General features: G+C 56.0%; 1 protein-coding gene across 1 annotated transcript; it reads right to left on the bottom strand.

The window, feature by feature from the left end:
* Positions 1-10,573: 10,573 nt before the first annotated feature.
* Positions 10,574-17,220, bottom strand: VOLCADRAFT_83523 (uncharacterized protein; the record flags this gene model as incomplete). Its single annotated transcript, XM_002956179.1, has 11 exons — positions 17,105-17,220; positions 16,605-16,898; positions 15,700-15,870; positions 15,127-15,213; positions 14,425-14,473; positions 13,611-13,840; positions 13,080-13,243; positions 12,631-12,745; positions 11,928-12,108; positions 11,376-11,602; positions 10,574-10,867 (listed from the first exon to the last, which is right to left on the bottom strand). Exons 1-11 carry the CDS (start codon positions 17,213-17,215, stop codon positions 10,574-10,576), a joined length of 1,923 nt encoding a protein of 640 aa, XP_002956225.1. The 5' UTR covers positions 17,216-17,220.
* Between the last annotated feature and the right edge of the window lie 2,337 nt (positions 17,221-19,557).

The raw sequence follows: 19,557 nt of genomic DNA on the forward strand, positions 1-19,557 counted from the left end.
AAGGAAGTGGCGGAGCTTCAACACACGTCGGCAGTTGCTGCAAAAAAGGCAGCACAGGTGCAGGAAGACCTGGTTGAGCGCCATGCATTGGAGGTACAGCGCCTGACAGCAGCAAGCGCGCTCCAACAGGCAAGCTTTACCATGAGCTCCTCAGCTTAGATCATAGGCGCACCTTACACGAATCCGGGAAAACATTGACAGCGGAAGTAGGGTCCTGAGCAGCTGCTTTTGGTCCCAGATAATGACATTTTAAAGGAATTTTCGTGTGCGATGTTACGTAGGAACGCCATGAAGAAGCCGTGGCGGCCTTGCGGACCATCATCGGAGAGCTAGAGGCTACGAAGGCGTCGATGGAAGAGCATCTGCAGCTCAAGGACCAGCAGCTTACAGGGTTGCAGGACAATGTAGCGACCCTCCAGGCGTGTATTGGCGAGCTCAAGGCCCAGGAAGGTACAACCCAGGGATTTAAGTGGTTGACACCTGAAGCTGCATTTGCTGTGCGAGGCATGCTATACCAGGCCTTTCTCACCTTTTCTCCATGGAGAAAGAAAGGATTATTTCCTCGAGCGTGGCAGGCATTGCACTCTTTGGCGGGTATTGTACTTTGCACCCGCCTGTCCAAAGGGAAGGCTGCCTGGCTTGCTTGCAGTGGAACTCCATGCTTGTGCGATCGCTGCCCAAGAGAAGATTGTGCACCTCGAGCAAACAGCGGAGACGGAGACTGCAGCTCATGAAGCTGCCTTGGCGGCACTCGAGCAGCAGCACAAGGATGCCCTTGCTGAGCGTGAAGAGGCACACAAGGAGTCCATAACGTCGCTTACGATGCAAAACAAGCAGGCTACCACAGCGCTGGAGGAGAAACTCGTTGACGCAATGGTGGGGTATGTGCCTTTGCCGTGATTGCTTGCGCGCGTAGGTGCATGATATTCAGAGATGCCACCGTTACGCGTCCCCGACGCGCTCTGCGTTGTAAGCTCACTCATGTTCCTATCACGCAGGCGCGCAACATGCAGCTTCAGGAGGAACTCCGCGTCGCATGCGAGCGCGCTGAGCTGCTGGTCAAGGCGTCCTTGGACCAATCTCAGGCAGCGACAGCTGCACAAGCTGATCTGCAACGGCAGGTTGCCGAACTGTCGGCTAAAGTGCAGGAAGCTGCGGGCGCATTGAAGGCAAAGGAGGAGCTCAAAGAGGAAAGGTAAAGCCAGTCAAACACAAGGGTAGTATTCGTGCAACACTCCTTAAGCCATTACGTCCATGGCCCCCCCGGCTTTTACGGACACACCCGCACTTGTGTGCGGAACTTGTAACTTGTAACTTGTAACCTTAAGCATGGTTGGTTTACTTCCGTAAAGGAGTATTCGTGAAGAGCCCGCACTCCGGTGTGGTGGCGTCCACCATTGCCGTTTCCAACCTACGTATTCTTGCCTCTCCCGTCCGTCCTCCGGGCTCACTGTTAGTGTCAACTTTTGTCGGGGATATCGTCGGGTCTCCCACTTGAGTCTGCGCCTATGGGCACTTTGTCTTCCCCTTCAATACAGATGTTATTTGCACCAGGCGTTGATGAAGTGTTTGCGCGTACACATCGCAGGCCGTCTTTGGGTATTCTCTTCGGGCCCTCCTAACGTATCGCTTTCTCACGGGCCGCTCTATTTTGGTGAAATCCACATGAGCAGGCTGCGCAGTAAGCAAGAGATATCCAACCTGAAGAGCGAGCTGCAAAAGCTTCAACTGGAATCCAAGACTGGAGCCAAGGGGAAGGACCTGGCGCAGAAAGAGTTAGAGGCCCTCAGGTGAGTGAGCCGAAGGCAAGAAATGCTACGATTATCTTTTGCGAGCATCATGGCACTCATTCTGCGTGCGTAGCCGTAATGCACGCACGGTGTAACCACAACAGCGGCTATTTAGAACCGCCGCATCTTATGCATAAATGCAATCCTCTTATGCCGCTTGCTGTTATGGCTGTTATTGCTGCCGGACCCAGTATAACAAACCATTACTTGGAGCGCAATTGCAGGAAACGGCTTGCGGAAACGGACAATAAGCTGCGGGCGGCTTTGCAGGACCGGACCGCCGCTTTGCAAGAGAAAAGTAACCTTGAGCGCCAACTCAAGCAGTTTCAGACCCAGAAGCTCATGATTGAAAAGACGCTGGAGAAGAAGGACGCTATTGAGAGCAAGAAGCGAGAGAGCATTATGGTGGTAAGAGCGCACATTCCACGCATGAACGGGCCTACGAACTTCCGACCATTGCTGTGTCATGTGGCATGCAGAAGAGCAAGGAACAGCTCAATTCCGTCGAGGAGCGCCTCCGGAATGCACACCTGGAAAATCAGAAGCTTCAGATGGACATGATGGCTAAGCAGTGTAAGTCTGTAAAGTATTTAGGAAAGGCTGTCGCTTGGTAACATGCCGATTTTTGTGGGTAGGTGTTCGAGGGGTACGTGGTTGCTTTTCGGGTTTTAGGATAAGATTTGTTGGCTGACTCGTTCGACGACGTTTTCACACATGCATGATCACGAAAGTTGATCCCGGTGCAGGCGAATGTAATGGATTGGAGGAGCAGCTCAACGAGCAGCAGATGCAGAACGCCCGGCTTCAGGATGAGAACGAGCAACTGACCACGGAATGCGCGGACCTTCGCCTCCAACTGGGCTGCATGACCAGCCAGTGCACGGAAGCAACAGGTGAGCCGCGCCGCTAAACATAAAACGTATCAAATCCTCATCAGGTTGGTCGTGGCACCAAGCCAGCAGGCGGATCAGTGCTCCATCGGAGAAACACGTTGGATAGCACGAGTTACGTATCGAAAATTTCGTCGACCATAATGCATGGATCTTCCGTCATGGCCATGTGCCCGTACGCGCACGTCGTTTTCGTCAACTTCCTGTGCCTTGTACCGCATGTCGTATCCTTGCTCAGGGCAGTGGGAATCCCTCCAAGCGACGCTTGAGCAGGTTCGCGCATGCCTGGAGGAGAAGGAGGCTGAACTTGAACAAACGCGAGCAAAGCTTGAAGCGGCCACGGACAGCGAGCAGCGTCTCAATGTGACAATCGCTGAAATGCGGTCTCAGTACAATGGATTACTCGCGGACAAGGAGGCGCTTCAAGAATCTTGCCAGAAGCTACAGTCTTCCCAAACAGAGCTGGAGCAGGTGTTGCAACAGAAGGCAGCAGAGCTTGCGCAACTCGAGGTGAGGCTCGCGGAGGTCCTGGACAACGAGCAGCGCCTTCATGTGACGATCACTGAGATGCGGTCCCAGTACGACACATTGCTCTCTGATAAGGAGATGCTCCATGAGTCTTGCCAAAAGCTACAGCTTGTCCAAGCGGAGCTGGAGCAGGCGTCGGCGCAGAAGGCAGCGGAACTTGTGCAACGCGACGCGAAGCTTGGAGAGGCCGCTGATGGCGAGCAGCGCTACATCTCAACAATCGCAGAACTGCGACACCAGTGCAATGCATTGCTCTCGGATAACGGTGCTTTGCAGGAATCCCGGCGGCAGCTTGAACTGGAGATGCGACGCACGGAGGAGAAGGTTGCAGCCGTGCAGGTGAGAGCCCAGCTGGGACCGTTTTGTAACTCCAAACTGGCATGGCCGTCCATCACCTGCCAAAGTGCCAAGGTCAGCAACGACATTTCTGCAACTCTGCGCCCACTGCAAATCCATGGGTCGCTCATGAGGTGTCAGTCCTACTCACTGATGTTCTGTAGGGTACGGAGCAACAGGCTCAGCAGGCAACGCTTGCGCTTATTGAAGAGAAGCGTCTCCTCGAGTCCATGCTGAAAGCGGCGCAGGAGGCGCTGGTCTCTGCCAAGGCGGAGCTGGCCAACAGTGAGGCTGCACTGCTGCAGTCCCAAGGTATGCCCATTGATTGCCTCATGTCAAGTACTCTCTGGCATCCGTTAGGCCTTCAGAATCTCTTTGCTGTGCTGGAATCCACGCTCGGGTTGCCTTCTCGCAATCCGTGTACTCGTCCTCAAAGCTTCTTCGCTTTAAGGTCTTTGCCCTTTTCATAACTCCCACGCACAGGACAACACCAGTCTGCTCATGCACAGTGCGATGCTGTCAGCTCCCGCTTACTACAGAAGGAGGCTGAGCTGGTACAGCTCCAGGGAGACCTCGCCGTGGCTCTCGAAACACAGAGACGCTGTGAGGCGTCTCTAGCGGAGACGCGTTCTCAGTACGACACGCTGCTAGAGGCAAACGAAGCGCTGCGGGCAACCGTATGCAACTCACAGGCTGCGGTTGAAATGGAATCTAGCGCTCGGCAGGCAGTTGAGGTGCGCAATCAGGCCCTCGTTCCACGCTATCTAACTGGGCAAATCGGTAATCAGATAGCAGTTATATCAGGCACGTGTAATTTACTTTGCGACCATTAAGGCGCGACAAGGGATCTGGGATCTAGGCTTTTGCACGTGCAGACATATTTCTGGCTGAACCACCTTGTCTTGTTCCTGGGATTGCTACAGGCGGCGGAGCAACAGGCACGTGCTGAGCTCGCCGATTTGCGCCAGGCGTTGGCATCTCAAGAATATGAGAAGCGCGCCCTGCATTCGCAGCTTGCCGCTGCGGAGACTGCGCTGACCGTTGCGCAAGCAGATCTCTCAGCAGTGGCGCCTGTGCAGGCTTCAATACCAGGTAGTCCTGCTCATGACTACGGCTTAGAAATCGATAAAGCAGATTATCGTTCGACGGTAGCTGGCGTTTGGCTCTCTGCTCAGTGAATGGCCCCTATTGTACTTGCAGGGAAGCTGTGCGATGTGTCGTCGGAGGAGGCCATGGCGTGCAGCGCGGCACTTTCGGCCGCCAATCAGCGCTGTGAGGTCTTGGAGGCAGAGTTGTCATCTGTCCGCGCACAACTCCGAGACGCTCTGTGTTTGGAGAGCATGGCTAACGTCACGTGCGATCTCAGTCGTTCCGTCTCTTCTGGAAGCATGCCGCGGTTGCGTCCTGTGGACGAGCTGCAACGACAGCTCAACGAACTCACGGCTGCTAATCAAGAGCTGGAGGAAACGGTTTTCTCCATGACCGAACAGCAGGATGCCGCCCAGAAGGAGCATGCGCAATTAAGATCTCAGCTTGCAACGGTTGAACAGGAGCTGGTTCAGAGGCGCCACCAGGTCAGCGAGCTGCAACAGGAATGTGCTGGCTTAAGAGGAGAGCTGGCCGCAGCCCGGCAGCATGCCAGCGGGGATGCTCATCCTTGCACGGCGTTTTCATCGGAGCCGTCAGCGGATCTTGACGGTGCGCAACTATCTTGTCCTTTTATCCTCTTATTCGAAACAGCTCTATGCCAGTTGTAATTGCTAAGGGTGCTGCATGCCTTTTCCTGTGCATTCCTAACCTGTCGCTGCCGTATTGCGCTGCGCAGGAAAGCTGGAAAAGCTTATAGCGGAGCGCGGCGACCTCATGGCGCGTTTGTCTGAAGCCCTCGCAGCTCAGGAGGACCTCGAATGCGGGATCGCACAGCACGCACAGCAGCGGGAGCACCTGCTTCACGCCATTGATGATTTCTCCGCTCAGCTGTCAAACAGACAGTCTGATGTGCAGGAATTGGAGCGCCAGCTTGCTGAGCGAGAGCTGGCCCTGCAAGTCGTGCAAAAGGTATCTACGGAAACTCTCCGTAGGGGCGACACCTGGTCCGACCATGCATAAAATCCTCAGGATTCCGCTGTTATATCACGCTTTCGCATGGCTGCCATGTGCCTTATGTCCCGGTGCTACCAGGACGCCCAAGAGCAAGTCGCGGCGCTCCAAGATCGAATTGCTCAACTGCAGGCCGCTACGGAAGGGCACGCGACACAGTGGCAGCAGCTCTCGATCAAGCACAACGAGCTCCTACAGCACTACAGCGTCTTACAGCAGCAGCAGCAGCAGGGCGCCATGGAGCAGGAATGCTCAAAGGTTACTGCGATTACTGTGGATAACAATGCAGAAAGCCATGGGACGTTGCTGGCCGATGCCGCATTGGAGCACAGAAACCTGAGCACGCGAATTGCGGAACTCCTGCGGCGTCAGGCGGAGCTGGAGGCGGAGATGTCCGACGTGCAGGCGGCGTGCAACGTCGCTGTTGCGGAGAAGCATACGCTGGAGAGGGTCATGAACCACAGGCAAGACCCGATTGAAGTGGGGCCTTTTGCTGCAGACCTCGAATGGTATACAAGCTCAGCTGAACAGGATTTTGATCCGAAGCTCTCACAGGCACGGGTGCAAACAAGGAAACAACTACTTGTCCTTGCTGCCCTTATTATACAGAGTGCTGGAACTGGAGACAGCTAACATCCGCCTTCAGGACGCGCTCGCGAAGCTGCGGGGAGAGCAAGGTTCCTTACCGATGGACACGGACACGTAAGGATGTAGTGCATCCATGCCGTTTCCGCGGTGCTGAAATTGGACAAGATCGTAGCTGCAAATGGCCAAACGTTTGCATGGTGCTTGCTGCAGGGATGGCGTCATGGCTGAGAGGGACGGCCTAAGGATCCAGGTACAGCAACTCACCGTGTCCTTGGAGAACGCTGTCTCAGCTAAGGAAGGCGCTTGCAAGCGTCTGGGGTCGGAGCTGGACGCTTTGCGCCTGGAACTGGCCAGCATGGAGTTGTCAAACACCCAGCTCGTGGAGGCGCGGGCGTTTCTTGAAGCGGAGTTGAAGACTGCGGCCTCGAGGATTACTGCATTGCAGGTAAGGCCTAGCTAGGCCTAGAGCTTGTAGGCGTTGCCTAGCGCCTGATAACTTGCTTTGTCGCCTGTGGCAGGACGGCTTAACTGCCGCAACGGCGGCCTTGGAAGCTGCGGAGGGACGCGCGTCCGAACAAGCAAATGACGCCAAGCACGCGCTTTCATCCTTGTTGCTTAGCTACGATGAACTCGTGGCCCAGAACTCGGAGTTGCAAAAGAAGCTAAACGACAAGTCGGCGGACACGGACGCTTTACGCGCTGGCCTGGGGCAGGTTGCTGAAAAGCGCAAGGAAGCCGAGCGGCTAGGTGAGGCCTTGCTTGACCGATAGGAGCTATGCGGCACATTAATTTTGACTTAGTTGGTTAGCTGGTTGATTAGAGTAAGGCAAACCCAAATTTGCACGCGTCGAGGTGCTTTGCTCCTTACACACAGGTGAAGACATGGTCAGCACTGTGAACGAGCTGCGTGCGGAGCTGCTCGCTGCACAGTCATCACTGGAAGCAGCTGTGGCGAGCCGCGACGAGGTAAACCTTCTTCCAATGCGACTTGGGAAGCGGCGTAAGCATTAATGCACTGATATTTTTGCATGGTCTGCGCTCCTTTGCGTTTTGGTGGTCTCCCATGCATGCTCACGGCTTCCTGCAGGCTTCCAAGCGGTTAGCCGAGGCAGAGGCTGGGATTACCCTGTGCCAGCAGCTGCAGCTACAGGTTTCGTCCTTGCAAGCCACTGTGGCGCGGCTGACGAAAGAGGCCACGGATGCAAAGAACGCGGCAACCAATTTGGACAAGGAGGTGCAGGAGTTGCTGGATGCAAACACGTGGCTTGAATCTGAGGTGCGAAGGGTTTGCTCTTGTCGTTGCTCTTATCGCGCTACACCTGCTTCATTTATGATTTCGGGTATGTATATCGTGCAGGTACGGAAATTACGCTCGCAGCTGCAGTCGCGGCTGTCCGATATTGACCACGCAGAAGCAACAGCCATGGCAGCTCGCTTGCGTGAATCCGAGGAGCTCCGGTCGAAGCTTGAGGAGCAGGTATGCGCTGGAGTTATAGGACCTCGACAGCTTAGTGGGTTTGCAATACAACGCGATGTTAATAAATTGCAGGTGAGGGAACTTTCTCAACAAAAGCACACAACGGATGCACAGTACCGTGCGGGGACCCTCGAACGCTCGGAGCTAGAGGACAACCTCCTGGCCGCAAGGGAGGCGCATGCGCACCTTGAGGTCAAACTGGCCGAGCTTACTAAGGTGAGTACTATGGTCACCTTCCTTGAGCCGGTTCAGTTTTGTACAGCATTTGCCATTTGCTTTTATAGGTTTACAAGGAGCTCCAAGGGGAGAACCGACGTCTCGATGGCGAACTGCAAGCTGCGCAGGTGCAACTGCAGGCGTCCAGCTCTGGCCAGCGGGCCTTGCAATCTGAACTTCAAATGCTTGAGAACAGTCACCGCGTAGCCACAGAGAAGCTGCTGGAACAGATTGCAGCTTTGCAAAAGGTTGGTGCCTTCTGAGAGCCGTGGCACCGCCATTTACGTATCGGGGCAAATGAACATGGTTACTTGAAACTCCCGCAGCACTTGGGTGACGACCAGCAAACGTTTTCGCGTTTAGAGGCTTCGCTGCGGCAACGTATCCAAGAGCTTACGGACGAGGTTGAGAACCTACGGGACTCCAAAGAGGAGGTGAGGAAGTCAGAGGAGGCCAATTTTGTGTACAGTGCGTGTTGTCAAAAGGCATCGCCAAACTGCAGTTACCTCGCCTTTGAACCCTTGCACGACACGTGGACGATTGTGTATCGTGCAGTGTCAACTCATTGCCGAGCAACGTGAAGCAGAGCTCAACGCCCAGAAGTTGGCATTGCAGTCGCAGATCCACTGGTTAACGGAGGAAAACCAGCGCCTTGGGGGGGACGGCCCCGCAGCTCCACACGTCGTGCCAAGTAAGGCCTGGGTGCCCAAATGTTTTTGCGACCTGCACAAGCGTAGCGACGTGTGCGCTTATAAGCTTTCGCTCCTCTCAGACTCGGACGAGCGGCTCAAGACCTTGGAGGACGAGCTACGGCTTACCAAGCGGGCAGAGATGAAGCTCCAGGGTCTGTTGTTCCGTATCCGCAAGGACGTCGAGGACAGCATGAGCGGCCTTGACATTAAGAACCTCCTGGATGTACGCTCACTGCAGTATGACGTCGACATGCTAACGCAGAAGTGCAAGGTATGATGCAATTTCGAGCTATATGAACTGTTCGTGAGTCTTGCGTACACTGCATAATGACACGAGCTTCGCGCCCTGTCGTACACAGCGCCTCCAACGCGAGTTACAACTGCGCGATGAAACCCGCGCCCAGCTCGAGGCCCAACTTGAGCAGCAGGAGCAGCAGCTCGCGGGACTCATGCGCTCCGTCGGATCCAAGGGCATGCCGCAGCAGAGCAGCGGTCTCGGTATTCTTCTGGACAAGGAAAATATGCCGTACCGTTGATGTTGAGGCACATGGCAGCATGGCACCGACGTTCTGTTGCTCAATTAAGCTGTCTAGGGCTTCATGGTGCTCCCGCCATCGTGTGGATCTGAAGTCCTGTGGTTAGGCCTGGGTTAGGCCTGGGTTTTGACTGTCCTGCATGGACGCTGGATGCATTGAGTGTGCTGGAAATTTATGCTGTACGGTAACCGCGCGTTTTAAGGTTGTCGGACCTTATTTGTGACCAGGACAAAGGCACATCTGCAGGCGAACATCATACGACTTGCCATTAAGATTGCCGCGCCGTGGTATGTCAGAAGAAGTGCCTGGCTGGACTATCCCTTGCATGGTCGTTTCTTGCACGCGCATCCACAAAAATACTACACTTACCATTGGGCGTACAGCCAGTCCATAGCATGTGACGGAGCTGTCGAGTTCGACCATAGGCACTCCAGCTTGCGTGCCGAGCGTCTAGGAGCGCACCGTTGAAGTAACTTCAGGCGCCAGGCCATTGATTTCCCGGCCCCGCATCCAAGGATTGGTCAGCGGTTACGATACACACAGATGCACAATTTCGGGAAGCTATCATGATTACTAATAGCTCTAGGTTAACCGTACGACCCCCTGTCGCAGGACCCAAATGCTGCGGCCCCTGGCGGACCCTGTGACCAACGTTGATTGCTATAGCCGTCATTATGAACTAGTGCTGTATACATCCGCGCCTGCAAGGGTCCAAAGCCGCATAGTGCACTGTTACAGCCATACATAGGGTTTGGCACTACTGGTAATGCGCGACCATTGCCCCCGGGAGATCCCGGGATCGATACCGTTAGGGTCAAAAATCCTTCCGATGGTGGATGCGCCCCTAGTTGATGGACGGTGGTGACCTGGGATAAAGTTATCCTGCGAGCCGACCAGAAATGGAGTTGGCCCGCTGTCGACCCGGCAGATTCCGTTGGATGCTGGTGGTGGGTGCGGAACCTGAGCGATCCACTGAGAAGTTGACTAGGGTGACTGGATGAGGGTGCCCCGAAATACCGGGGAAGGCAGAGTTTCGCAGGGTAGCTGCCACGGGCGAAGATATACCCCGCAGTTTCACACATCATACATGCAAATGCGGCAAATGCTCTAGTCCACCAGCCTTTTAGGCCTTCTGCCTCAACCATCTCTTCGGCCTAACAATTAGACAATTGCAAACCGACAACGTTCACACAAAGAACCTTACATGAAGTACGACTCCACAGCAGAGCATCAAACAAAAACGTCATTTGTAATGTGCTGTGCAAACAGTAGCGCTGACCCCGTCTCCTAGGACGATGCACCTGAACGGCCGACCAATCAACACGCACCACGCGAACCGCAGGCAGACATGCGCTCTTCACATAACACGTAACAGATACAAGGCCATACCAACGGTGCTGCAGGGGCCCAGTTGTTCCCATCACGCCATGCCAATAGCAGTTGTGCCTCCACCGCCGCCCTCACGTTTCCCGACAGTATTCGCCGCTGCAGCCGCCTCCACCACTCGCAACCCCAGCATGCTTCTAATCTGCTCGCCACTTAGGGTTTCCTTCTCCATTAGCTCGGCCGCTAGGCGATGTAGCTCACGCTCGTGCTTCGTCAATACAGCCCTGGCTCGGTCGTAAGCGCCTTGCACAAGGTTTCGGACTTCTTCCTCAACCGCCGCCCGCGTCTCACTACTCATGGAATTCCCGTCGTCGTAGTCCAAAGCTACCTGCACAGTGGGCAATGCGTTCGGGCAAGAAGTGCGACGTTGCGTAAGCAGATGTGCAGGAATCAAGTTAGCATGAACTTGTCACGACCGTCATCGAAAGCCGAAAATCGGCCACACAGATGAGCTCAGCCAGAGTCTTATTACCAGCTGCGAACCCCCCTTCCACTTCGTCTTTTACAAGTTACAAGTTCCGGACAAGTGCGGCCATGGGCGGTAAATCGTTTTTAGTGCGGTTACGTGGTGGACCATCATCGTCCTCCCTCGTCCGCTTGAGCACGCAGCGCCTTAGAGCAACGTCCCGGGTCTCCCTTTACTCTTCCTTTACGTAGGGCCACTTAAGAGTAACCGCACCAAGCTCACACCGCTACCGTACCAAGGTGCTCAACGCCTGAGCTGCACGAAACACCCCTGGGCAATCGCTGCCCCAGCAGCCGACCCGGAAAGCGACCGCCAAAAACGTTCACCTCTACGCAAGGACATGCTAAGCTTCCCACCCGCCGTTCCGCACCTGGCCCAGCCGCTCGCTCATGCCGTACTTGGTTACCATAGCCCGCGCCAGAGTCGTTGCCATGCGTAGATCAGAGGAGGCCCCTGTGGTTACGTCGTTGGGCCCGAAGATCAGCTCCTCCGCCACGCGGCCGCCCATGCATACGTCCAGCCTCGCTAGCATCTGGCGCCGGGACCTGTTGACCACGTCTTCCTCTGGCAGCTGGGTCACCATACCCAGTGATAGACCTGTGGCCAGCAGTGATAAGTGAAGGTGCACATGGTGATCAATGGGCTCTACGCATGCAATCGGTGAGTGCAAGAGTGCACAACCTCAGACTTAGACGCCGGGCCGCATACTTCTATAGCTACATCGAGCATATCGCAACAATGCAGAGCTTCCTCGCTCAACCACAAGCTTCCCACCCAGAACTCTCAGACACATTACAACCTCCCATCCACACACCTACAAACCTGCCTCCTTACATGGCAACAACACAAGAATGATGCCAACCGGGCCATCACCCTCCGCTCTACCCCCCAACGAAAGCAGCCCGCCCGCCCAGGTCCCCACCTCGGGGCACAATGGTGGCCTTATGCACAGGGTCCGCTCCTTCTGTCAGCAGCGCAACCAGGGCGTGCCCGCCCTCGTGGTAGGCAGTAAGCTTCCGTGAGCTCTCACTGATGACCGCACTTTTGCGCTCAGCGCCCATCACAATGCGGTCGCGGGCGTACTCCATGCTGCGCATACCCACCTGCAGACAGCCGCGGCCGAATGGTGAAAGGGGTTAAGATAAAACTCCAAAAGAAACCATTGCTTAAGTCCAATTCATATGAATAGGATTTTTCCTACGAAACTTGCGGTCGGCAAAAATGTGGACGTTTTCCTGCGAAACTGTGCTTCAAGGGGTGGCAAGGAGCCCACAGAGCTGGAAAAGCTCGCATCGACACCAGACCCGGAATGCAGTTCATGCGGCGACATATAGGACCAGGAACAGCAAGACGAAGGGGGGTCGCAGCCATACCGCAGCAGCGGACATTCCTATTCTTTCAACCACAGATGCGTCTCTCCTGATACACACCATCACGAGGCACTAGTCCCCCGGGAACCTCTCTCCCGATTGCTTGTACGACCACCTGGCCATCATCGTCCGCAGTAACCCATAGTCACCATCGCAAACATACATTTAAAGCATTTGAGAGGCCGTACACGCAATCAGGCGACGCCATGAACGCGACCCCACCCTCATTTGAAAGGTGAGGAAATACGCACCCACCTCCTTCAGCCCCGTCTTGGCGGCGTGCAGTGCAGCCACGTTGATCAAGTTGGCCAGGTCAGCGCCGCTGAAGCCCGGCGTGGCGCGTGCGATGACTGACAGATCCAAATCCGCGCTGAACACACACATACACACAAGTGAAACGTCCGCCGCACAGGTTACAGGGCGTAGCCAACACATTGACCGCGAAACCCTACTAGGTGATAAACACCAAGTTCGCAAAGGCGCACAAAGCTGGGAAATGAGCAAAGGTCGCCGCATGCACGACATGCGGCAAGCTATTACGAAAGCTCAGACACAGTGCTGCCACCCCTTCCACAGCTGCGCACACGCAGCCCTTTGCGCTCTAAAGCTGACAACCTTACCCTAGCCTAGCTAACCTAACTATGATAAACCAGGCGGGAAAAGGTGGCACAAAACACACACGCATTCCGAGCACCCGCCCTTACCTCTTGGGAATCTTCTGCATGTGCGTCTCCAGGATTTGCTTGCGCCCCTCCACATCTGGGTTGGGAACCACGACGTGTCGGTCGAAGCGCCCTGGCCGCACAAGCGCCTTATCCAGCACCTCGGCGAAGTTGGTGGCCGCCACCACGATGATGCCCTCCGTAGCCTGAAGAGCAACTCGACCCCATGCAACACATCGGCCAAAGCGTACAGCACGAAAGAGTACGTAATACCAGTGCTGTCGTACGGTCCGAATTACACGTTACATAGTGTTGTACACAAATGCATATCAGAATGCGAGATGAGAATGAATGCACGGAAGGTAGTAGGCCGTGCGTTTGTCCCACAGGGGGGACTTGTCGCAAGCGGGGAGAGTAGTTCACACGAGGAGAGTAATTACAATTGTAGTGCTGTCGAAGCCGCCGCCTCTCATCTTGCATTACACATTGCGCTGAGTCTTGCATTGAGCCCAGTGCAGCGCTGCTAGGGTTCCACTCCATCCGCATGTATTCGGACTTTCTTGCTGCTCCCACCTTGAATCCGTCCAGTTCCACAAGCAGCTGGTTGAGCGTCATGCGCATGTACTGCTGGTCCTTGGGGTTGCGGTTGCCGCCGATGGCGTCGATCTCGTCAATGAAGATGATGCACGGCGCATGCTTCTTGGCGGCGGTGAACAGGTCACGTACGCGTCGCGCGCCCACGCCCACAAACACCTCCTCGAATTCCGAACCCGAGCAGTAAAAAAACGGCACACCCGCTTCACCTGCATCCCGGCAAACATGTTGATGCGGGGTTAAGGCACCCTCCTAACGCGACTCAATGGACCTGGTGGAGAGCGGACAACAAATCATGATAAAACGACCCCCTAACGTGTGGATGGTGGGGCTGGTTGGTTGGGGTGAAGCAGAGGAATACATTTAGAGCTCAAAAGCCCACTTTGGGGATATGGGGGAAAGCATGCGGATAGATGACGCATAGCATGGTCCTGGCAAACAGATCAACATGTACAACGCAACATATGGCCAAGCTTGTCGCTGGGGTAATCCTCCTGCCATATAGCTCCTTACAACACTGCCGTGTGTGACCTAGGCGGGCTCCCAGGGAGGTCAACGGGGAGCGCTTGAGGGCAACAGCCCAGGGAAGAAAACCCGTATCCACTTAGGGATTTGCGCACCCACCCACTTATCCAATGCGTAGGCGAGCCTCCACATGGTACCGCACCCGGCGGTGCTTTCAGTAGAACCACAACACCCCGATAAATAACCAGTGAGCCAAGACAGGAAGCATACCCGGTGAGAGCGGACGGGTGCATGGATAGGGATAGGGACATCATCCCCGCAGGCTTACCTGCAATCGCGCGGGCCAGCATTGTCTTTCCCGTGCCCGGAGGCCCCACCTGCGGCAACATATCCCGCAAGAGGAGGTGGAGGAAGAGGAGGAAGATGGAGGTCATGGATAATACATTGCCGGCCACTGCATTGTAAAAGCAAATAGTACTTTAGGACAGCGAAATGACGGCAAGTTGTTAGGTCGCTTAGACGTCGCCACAGCGACGGCGGTCGATGGATTGAACTTTGAGCTGAGTCACCGCCTGGGTTGCGAACCCCCAACTCCCCATTGCTACTTCACACCGGCCCAGACCGGCAGCTGCGTCGCCGCGTGTGTGGCCCACCGGGAACCCCCTCCCCCACTGAGAGCCAGTTGACCCTCCCCTCCCCTCCCCTCCCCCCTCAGGGCGCCCCGAAGCTCTTCCCCCTTAACCCTTTCCGCTCAAGTTTTGTCCAAGAATAACTCCGTTTAACGGTCCCGCTACTACTTGGTTATCACCTTATTTATATTTATATAATCTGGTTTTCGTAGCTTTTTTAATATCTCCTACTTAGCTTCTATATGCCCCCTCCCCACCCCATCTCAGCGACGCCGGTGGGCCTGGGCCGCACTGGCCAGCCAGGTAACCAGCACCCGCAGTCAGCCTCCAGACTCATCCATTCACCCGCTGCATACCACCACCAACTCCCGACCAATAACACCCTACCCAGCCCCACCCACCAGCAGCACTCCTTTCGGAAGTTTTCCACCCAGGTTGGTGAACTTGTGCGGGTCACGAAGGTACTCCACGATCTCCTCCAGCTCGTGCTACGTGGCGAAAATGGGAGCGGTGAAGTGATGCGCAAGAATGCAAAGCGGAAACTGTTGGATGCCGATTCAGGGGGCTGGCACGTGAGCGTGATCCAGCCATGGGAGGGAACATCCCCAGAGAAAGGAACGGCCCGGGGTTCGATCAGGCTGAAAGGAGTGGCCGACCGGCGCCTGCCCATTAAACACACCTGCCGTCCAACGCTGAGTTTGCCCTTGCGTCGGTGCGGCCTCTTCCAGAGCACTTCTAGAAAGGAAAAGACGCGCGCACATGCGTACGTACCTGACCTGCACGCGCGTTTGTTTGAATGAACCCACGTCGTGCACTACATTACAGCCCCTTCCTTTCATTATCCACACACCGATGGTTCACTGCGAGAGCCACATAACACACAGCCGGGCTCTCCAGCACCACAACACCCCACCTGCCCTCCATCACGCACCGCCGTACCCGCCCCCAACCATCCCGTCACCCACCCGACCCACCTTAGCCTCGTCAACCCCCTTCACGTCCGCGAACCGTGTCGAGCTGTTCATCTGCGGCTTCAAGTCCGGGTTGTTCAGAAAGGACTTGGTGAGTCCCTTGTCGTCCAGCAGGGTGCCCAGACAGGTCACCAGGATGAAGGCGCCACCCAGAGTGCGGACCGTGCGCCACATCTGTGCACGCACGCACACACACACACATGCACGCCCCAAGGGGTTGTTCTGCATTCTGCAGTTGACTCTGGCCGCCCACCACTCATTAGTAATCCTTCGGTGCTAAAGCACCGCCCTTAAGTCATCTTCTTTGTCAGCAAGTTTAGCAAGAAATCACTTCAGGTCGGCCGGACACCAGCCGCACGGGAAGCGGGCGGGAGCGAGAGCGGAAAGAGACGCAGGCGACAGGGCATCACAGGCATCAAACAGAGCCCCCAGATGAGACCCAAATGCAAATGCGGATGAGACCCAGATGGGACTGAGCTGAAGAATGAGAGACGGTGTGGAGGGAAGAAACTCCCCGGGGTGAAGGTTTGGGATGTTGGGGTTGTTGGGGTTCCGCTTGCCAGGCTTCGTCGCCTTCCGCTTCCGTTCCTTCTGCTCTTTCCCCCATCCTTCCCTAAGAGCCTGGTGGACGGATTAGATGAACGGACTGGGGCGGGGTAAGAAGGATCACTGACGATTGAAGCAGATACCAGAGATAGACGGATATAGGCCAGGAGAAGGCAAATGCTGCATCGGGAATATTTACTGACCCATGATGACTTGAATAGTGGTCTTGCGTGGCGGCGACGTGGCTAGCTAGGTTGCGAAACGAGTTACAACGGACTGGGGGCTCCCTGGCCGATTGGAATCCGTGACCGCGGTCCGTGAGGCCCGAGGGGCGCCCACCTGGCACCTAGGCTCCACCGCACCTGACTAGAGAAGCTGGGCTCCGCGAAGGTCATGACGAGAGGATTCTTGGGCGAACCCAGTACGCCCTCAGCAGCGGCCCCGGCAGCGCTGCCGCTGCCGCCGAGGGCTGCGGCCCCGGCGGCGCCCAGGGCTGGACCTGCGGCGAAACCGGGCCCTCCCGCCGACCCGGAGCCATAGTAGCCGCCACCGCCCGAGCCGGCGCCGCTGCCCCAGCTGCTTGTGTAGCTGCTGCTACTCGGGGCGTAATCCGCGGCTTGACGGACGGCGCCGCTGCCGCCAAGCCCAGAGCCTCGCTACGTGACGTATGACATCGAGGGGCAGGGGCACACGCTACGGGTGTTGCTGAAGCCTGTGACAAGGGGTGTCTGTGCTATATCGCGTCGTTGCCGCTGGGAGCAATATGCGCTTGCCTTTTTGTGGTAATTGTATCGCCGTAACCCGCTCATGTGAACACTTGTCTGAACTGAAGCCCCAAAGTCCGGATGGATCTCTATCGTACCTGTGTTAGAGCGTGGAAGCGCGCTGTGTCTAGTCTATCAAGCCGTGTAAGAGCTTTGACATATTCGGCCAGCGTCTCCGGGGTGTTCGCAACACGGTTTTGCTCGAACATGCTGACAACTGCCTCATGCTGGCCAAGTCTGTTCAGAGTACGAAGATGCTCAGCTCCCTGGCAGCGGAAGGAAAAAAGTGATAACGCGCTGCATTTTCACTGCAATCCATTAAAGCGGTCTGTTCCGAATCCCACCTCGTCCGCAACTCTCGTGTGGTAGACCCTACGCCCGCATTTCAGAGCTTCAGAAAGTTCTTTACGTCCTCCTTTACGAGAAATTATGAATTGGAGTGCTTGTCGCGCCGTCCGCATGCTCAGCTAACGGCGCCTGAACTTTTTGTGGCTTAATGTTACGAAGGTTTGTAACAAAACTAAGTAGTGAAATGAATGTGCATGAGAGCAAGGAAGGATGGCGCATAAAGCGATATGGGAACCGGTGCGTCAGTTGTCCTGGCAAACGGCATGTGCGCATGGCATGCCTGTCGTACATCAAGAGCACTACTCCTCCGCACAGCACGACACGCACCCAGATGGCGGCAACATATAGCGCTAGCTACACCTACTCAAACTTTACCATAGAATTTGCATGGCGATCTGCGGGCCCTTTTCAGATTGTAGCCAACGGAAGCTCTAGGGCCGTGCATTGGAATCTAAGGCTCCTTCTAAAACGACCCGCTGACTTAGAAGTACCACCATCATCACCTCCACAACGTCATCCTCCATTCCAGACGGCACTGAGTCCATAGAAAAGCACTGTCCAGAGTTCGCAGCCCCGCAGCATGCATTGAAATCAGTACCGGTAACAAGCAACAGCACCGGCCCCAGAAGAACCGCATGCGATGCCTGGAAACATAGCAGCATAGCATGTGCCTGTCATGGTGCAGCGAAACACTTTGTGAAGTCTTTTCATCTGCGCATCCATTCCATGTTAGGGCCGGCGCACTTCCGGCTTGCGTGGACGGCAAATGGCAAAATGGAAGGCGGGGCGTCCGGCCCGCACGCCTTCCCTGGATGGCCGGTCCGCCCAAAAGTCAGCCAGGTAGACAGGGAAGCCAGAAGCATGCACAAGCTCTTGCATCACTGCAACCTCCTCCTGCTGGTCAAGGCCAGCCTGACCTGCACCTCGAGTTGAAGGAGCAGGTGCCTTTTCCAGGCGGCCGTACATTACTCCCCCAGCGGCGGCAGTGGCCGGACGGGTTCGGCGCCAGGGCTCACCAGGCTGCTGTCATTGCAAAGGCGAGGATAGGCAACGTCAATGCCGTGTAAAGCAACGCCAGGCTCGCAATTTCGTCGTCCTGCCGTGCAGCGGACTGCTCACCCGCGCCGCCCTGGCTGCGACGGTAGCGCAGCCACTGCTGCACCTGCCGCTCGTATGCGGCGGGATCCACGGACGGATCGGGCATGCCGGGAGGCGGCATGTACCCAGCACCCGCCTTGCCGGCCCGGCGCTGCAGGTCCGCCCACAGCTCGGGACTCTCTGCCAACAGGTTCCGGAGCTCAGGGTCGCGGCTGACTAGGGCTTCGGCCCAAGGGGGAAGGGGAGTTGTCGACGAGGCGCCCGGGGACGGTCGCAACGGCGGCGGCGGCGGCGGCGGGCGGGTGCCCTGAAACGAGGAATCCACGTCCAGGCCGCGTGGTGGGCCCTGGGGAGCTGGAGGAGGGGGTGGGGGTGGGGGCGGTGGGGACGTCCTTGGTGGCCGTCCCCGCAAAGCTGGCCACCGCCAGCGACTCTGCTCAAACAGCAGGTCTGCAGCTGGATCCGGATGCTCTGCGCTGCCGTTTTCGGGGCCTCGGCCGCGCTGCTGAGCATAAGCAACAAGAGCACGGTTCGACAGATGGCCCCCTGAACGCCGTGCCGGCGAAGACCGTCGCCATCGCTGTGATCCCTGCTGCGGAGCACTAAACCATATATATGGGGAATGCACTGATGTGGTGCCGCTGTTGCACTTGGCGATTGAGCAACTGGAACACGGTGTTGTAGCCATTTTTGCAAGGCTTGATTTTCAACAGTGCCTCGCAGCCGATCAAAAGCGGGGTGTTATATATGCTAATTGCAGCACAATTACCACACGCCTAGCCTCCATATGTTCAGGTCCAATCCGACAGTGGGGTTGATACTAGCACCTTAGCGCCGGCAGCTCACGTTGAAAATATAAATTTCTACATAACCGGAAGGCAAGTTAGTGAGCAGGATAATTGCACAGAACTAAGGCAGCTGATGGTTAGGTGCGGGAAATTTATGCATAACGGACCTACAAGTGTCGGGAGTTGTCATACAAGCAGAACCGCAGAAGTGATACTATGTTTATGCACAGAAATGCCATTATTAAGTACATGTTATCGTAGTCAGTGTAGCAAAGTTAGCCGATAGCGACGTGAGCTTGTGGGCGGATAGAAGGTTA

This window comes from Volvox carteri (assembly GCF_000143455.1).
Source record: "Volvox carteri f. nagariensis unplaced genomic scaffold VOLCAscaffold_58, whole genome shotgun sequence".
NCBI lineage: Eukaryota > Viridiplantae > Chlorophyta > Chlorophyceae > Chlamydomonadales > Volvocaceae > Volvox > Volvox carteri.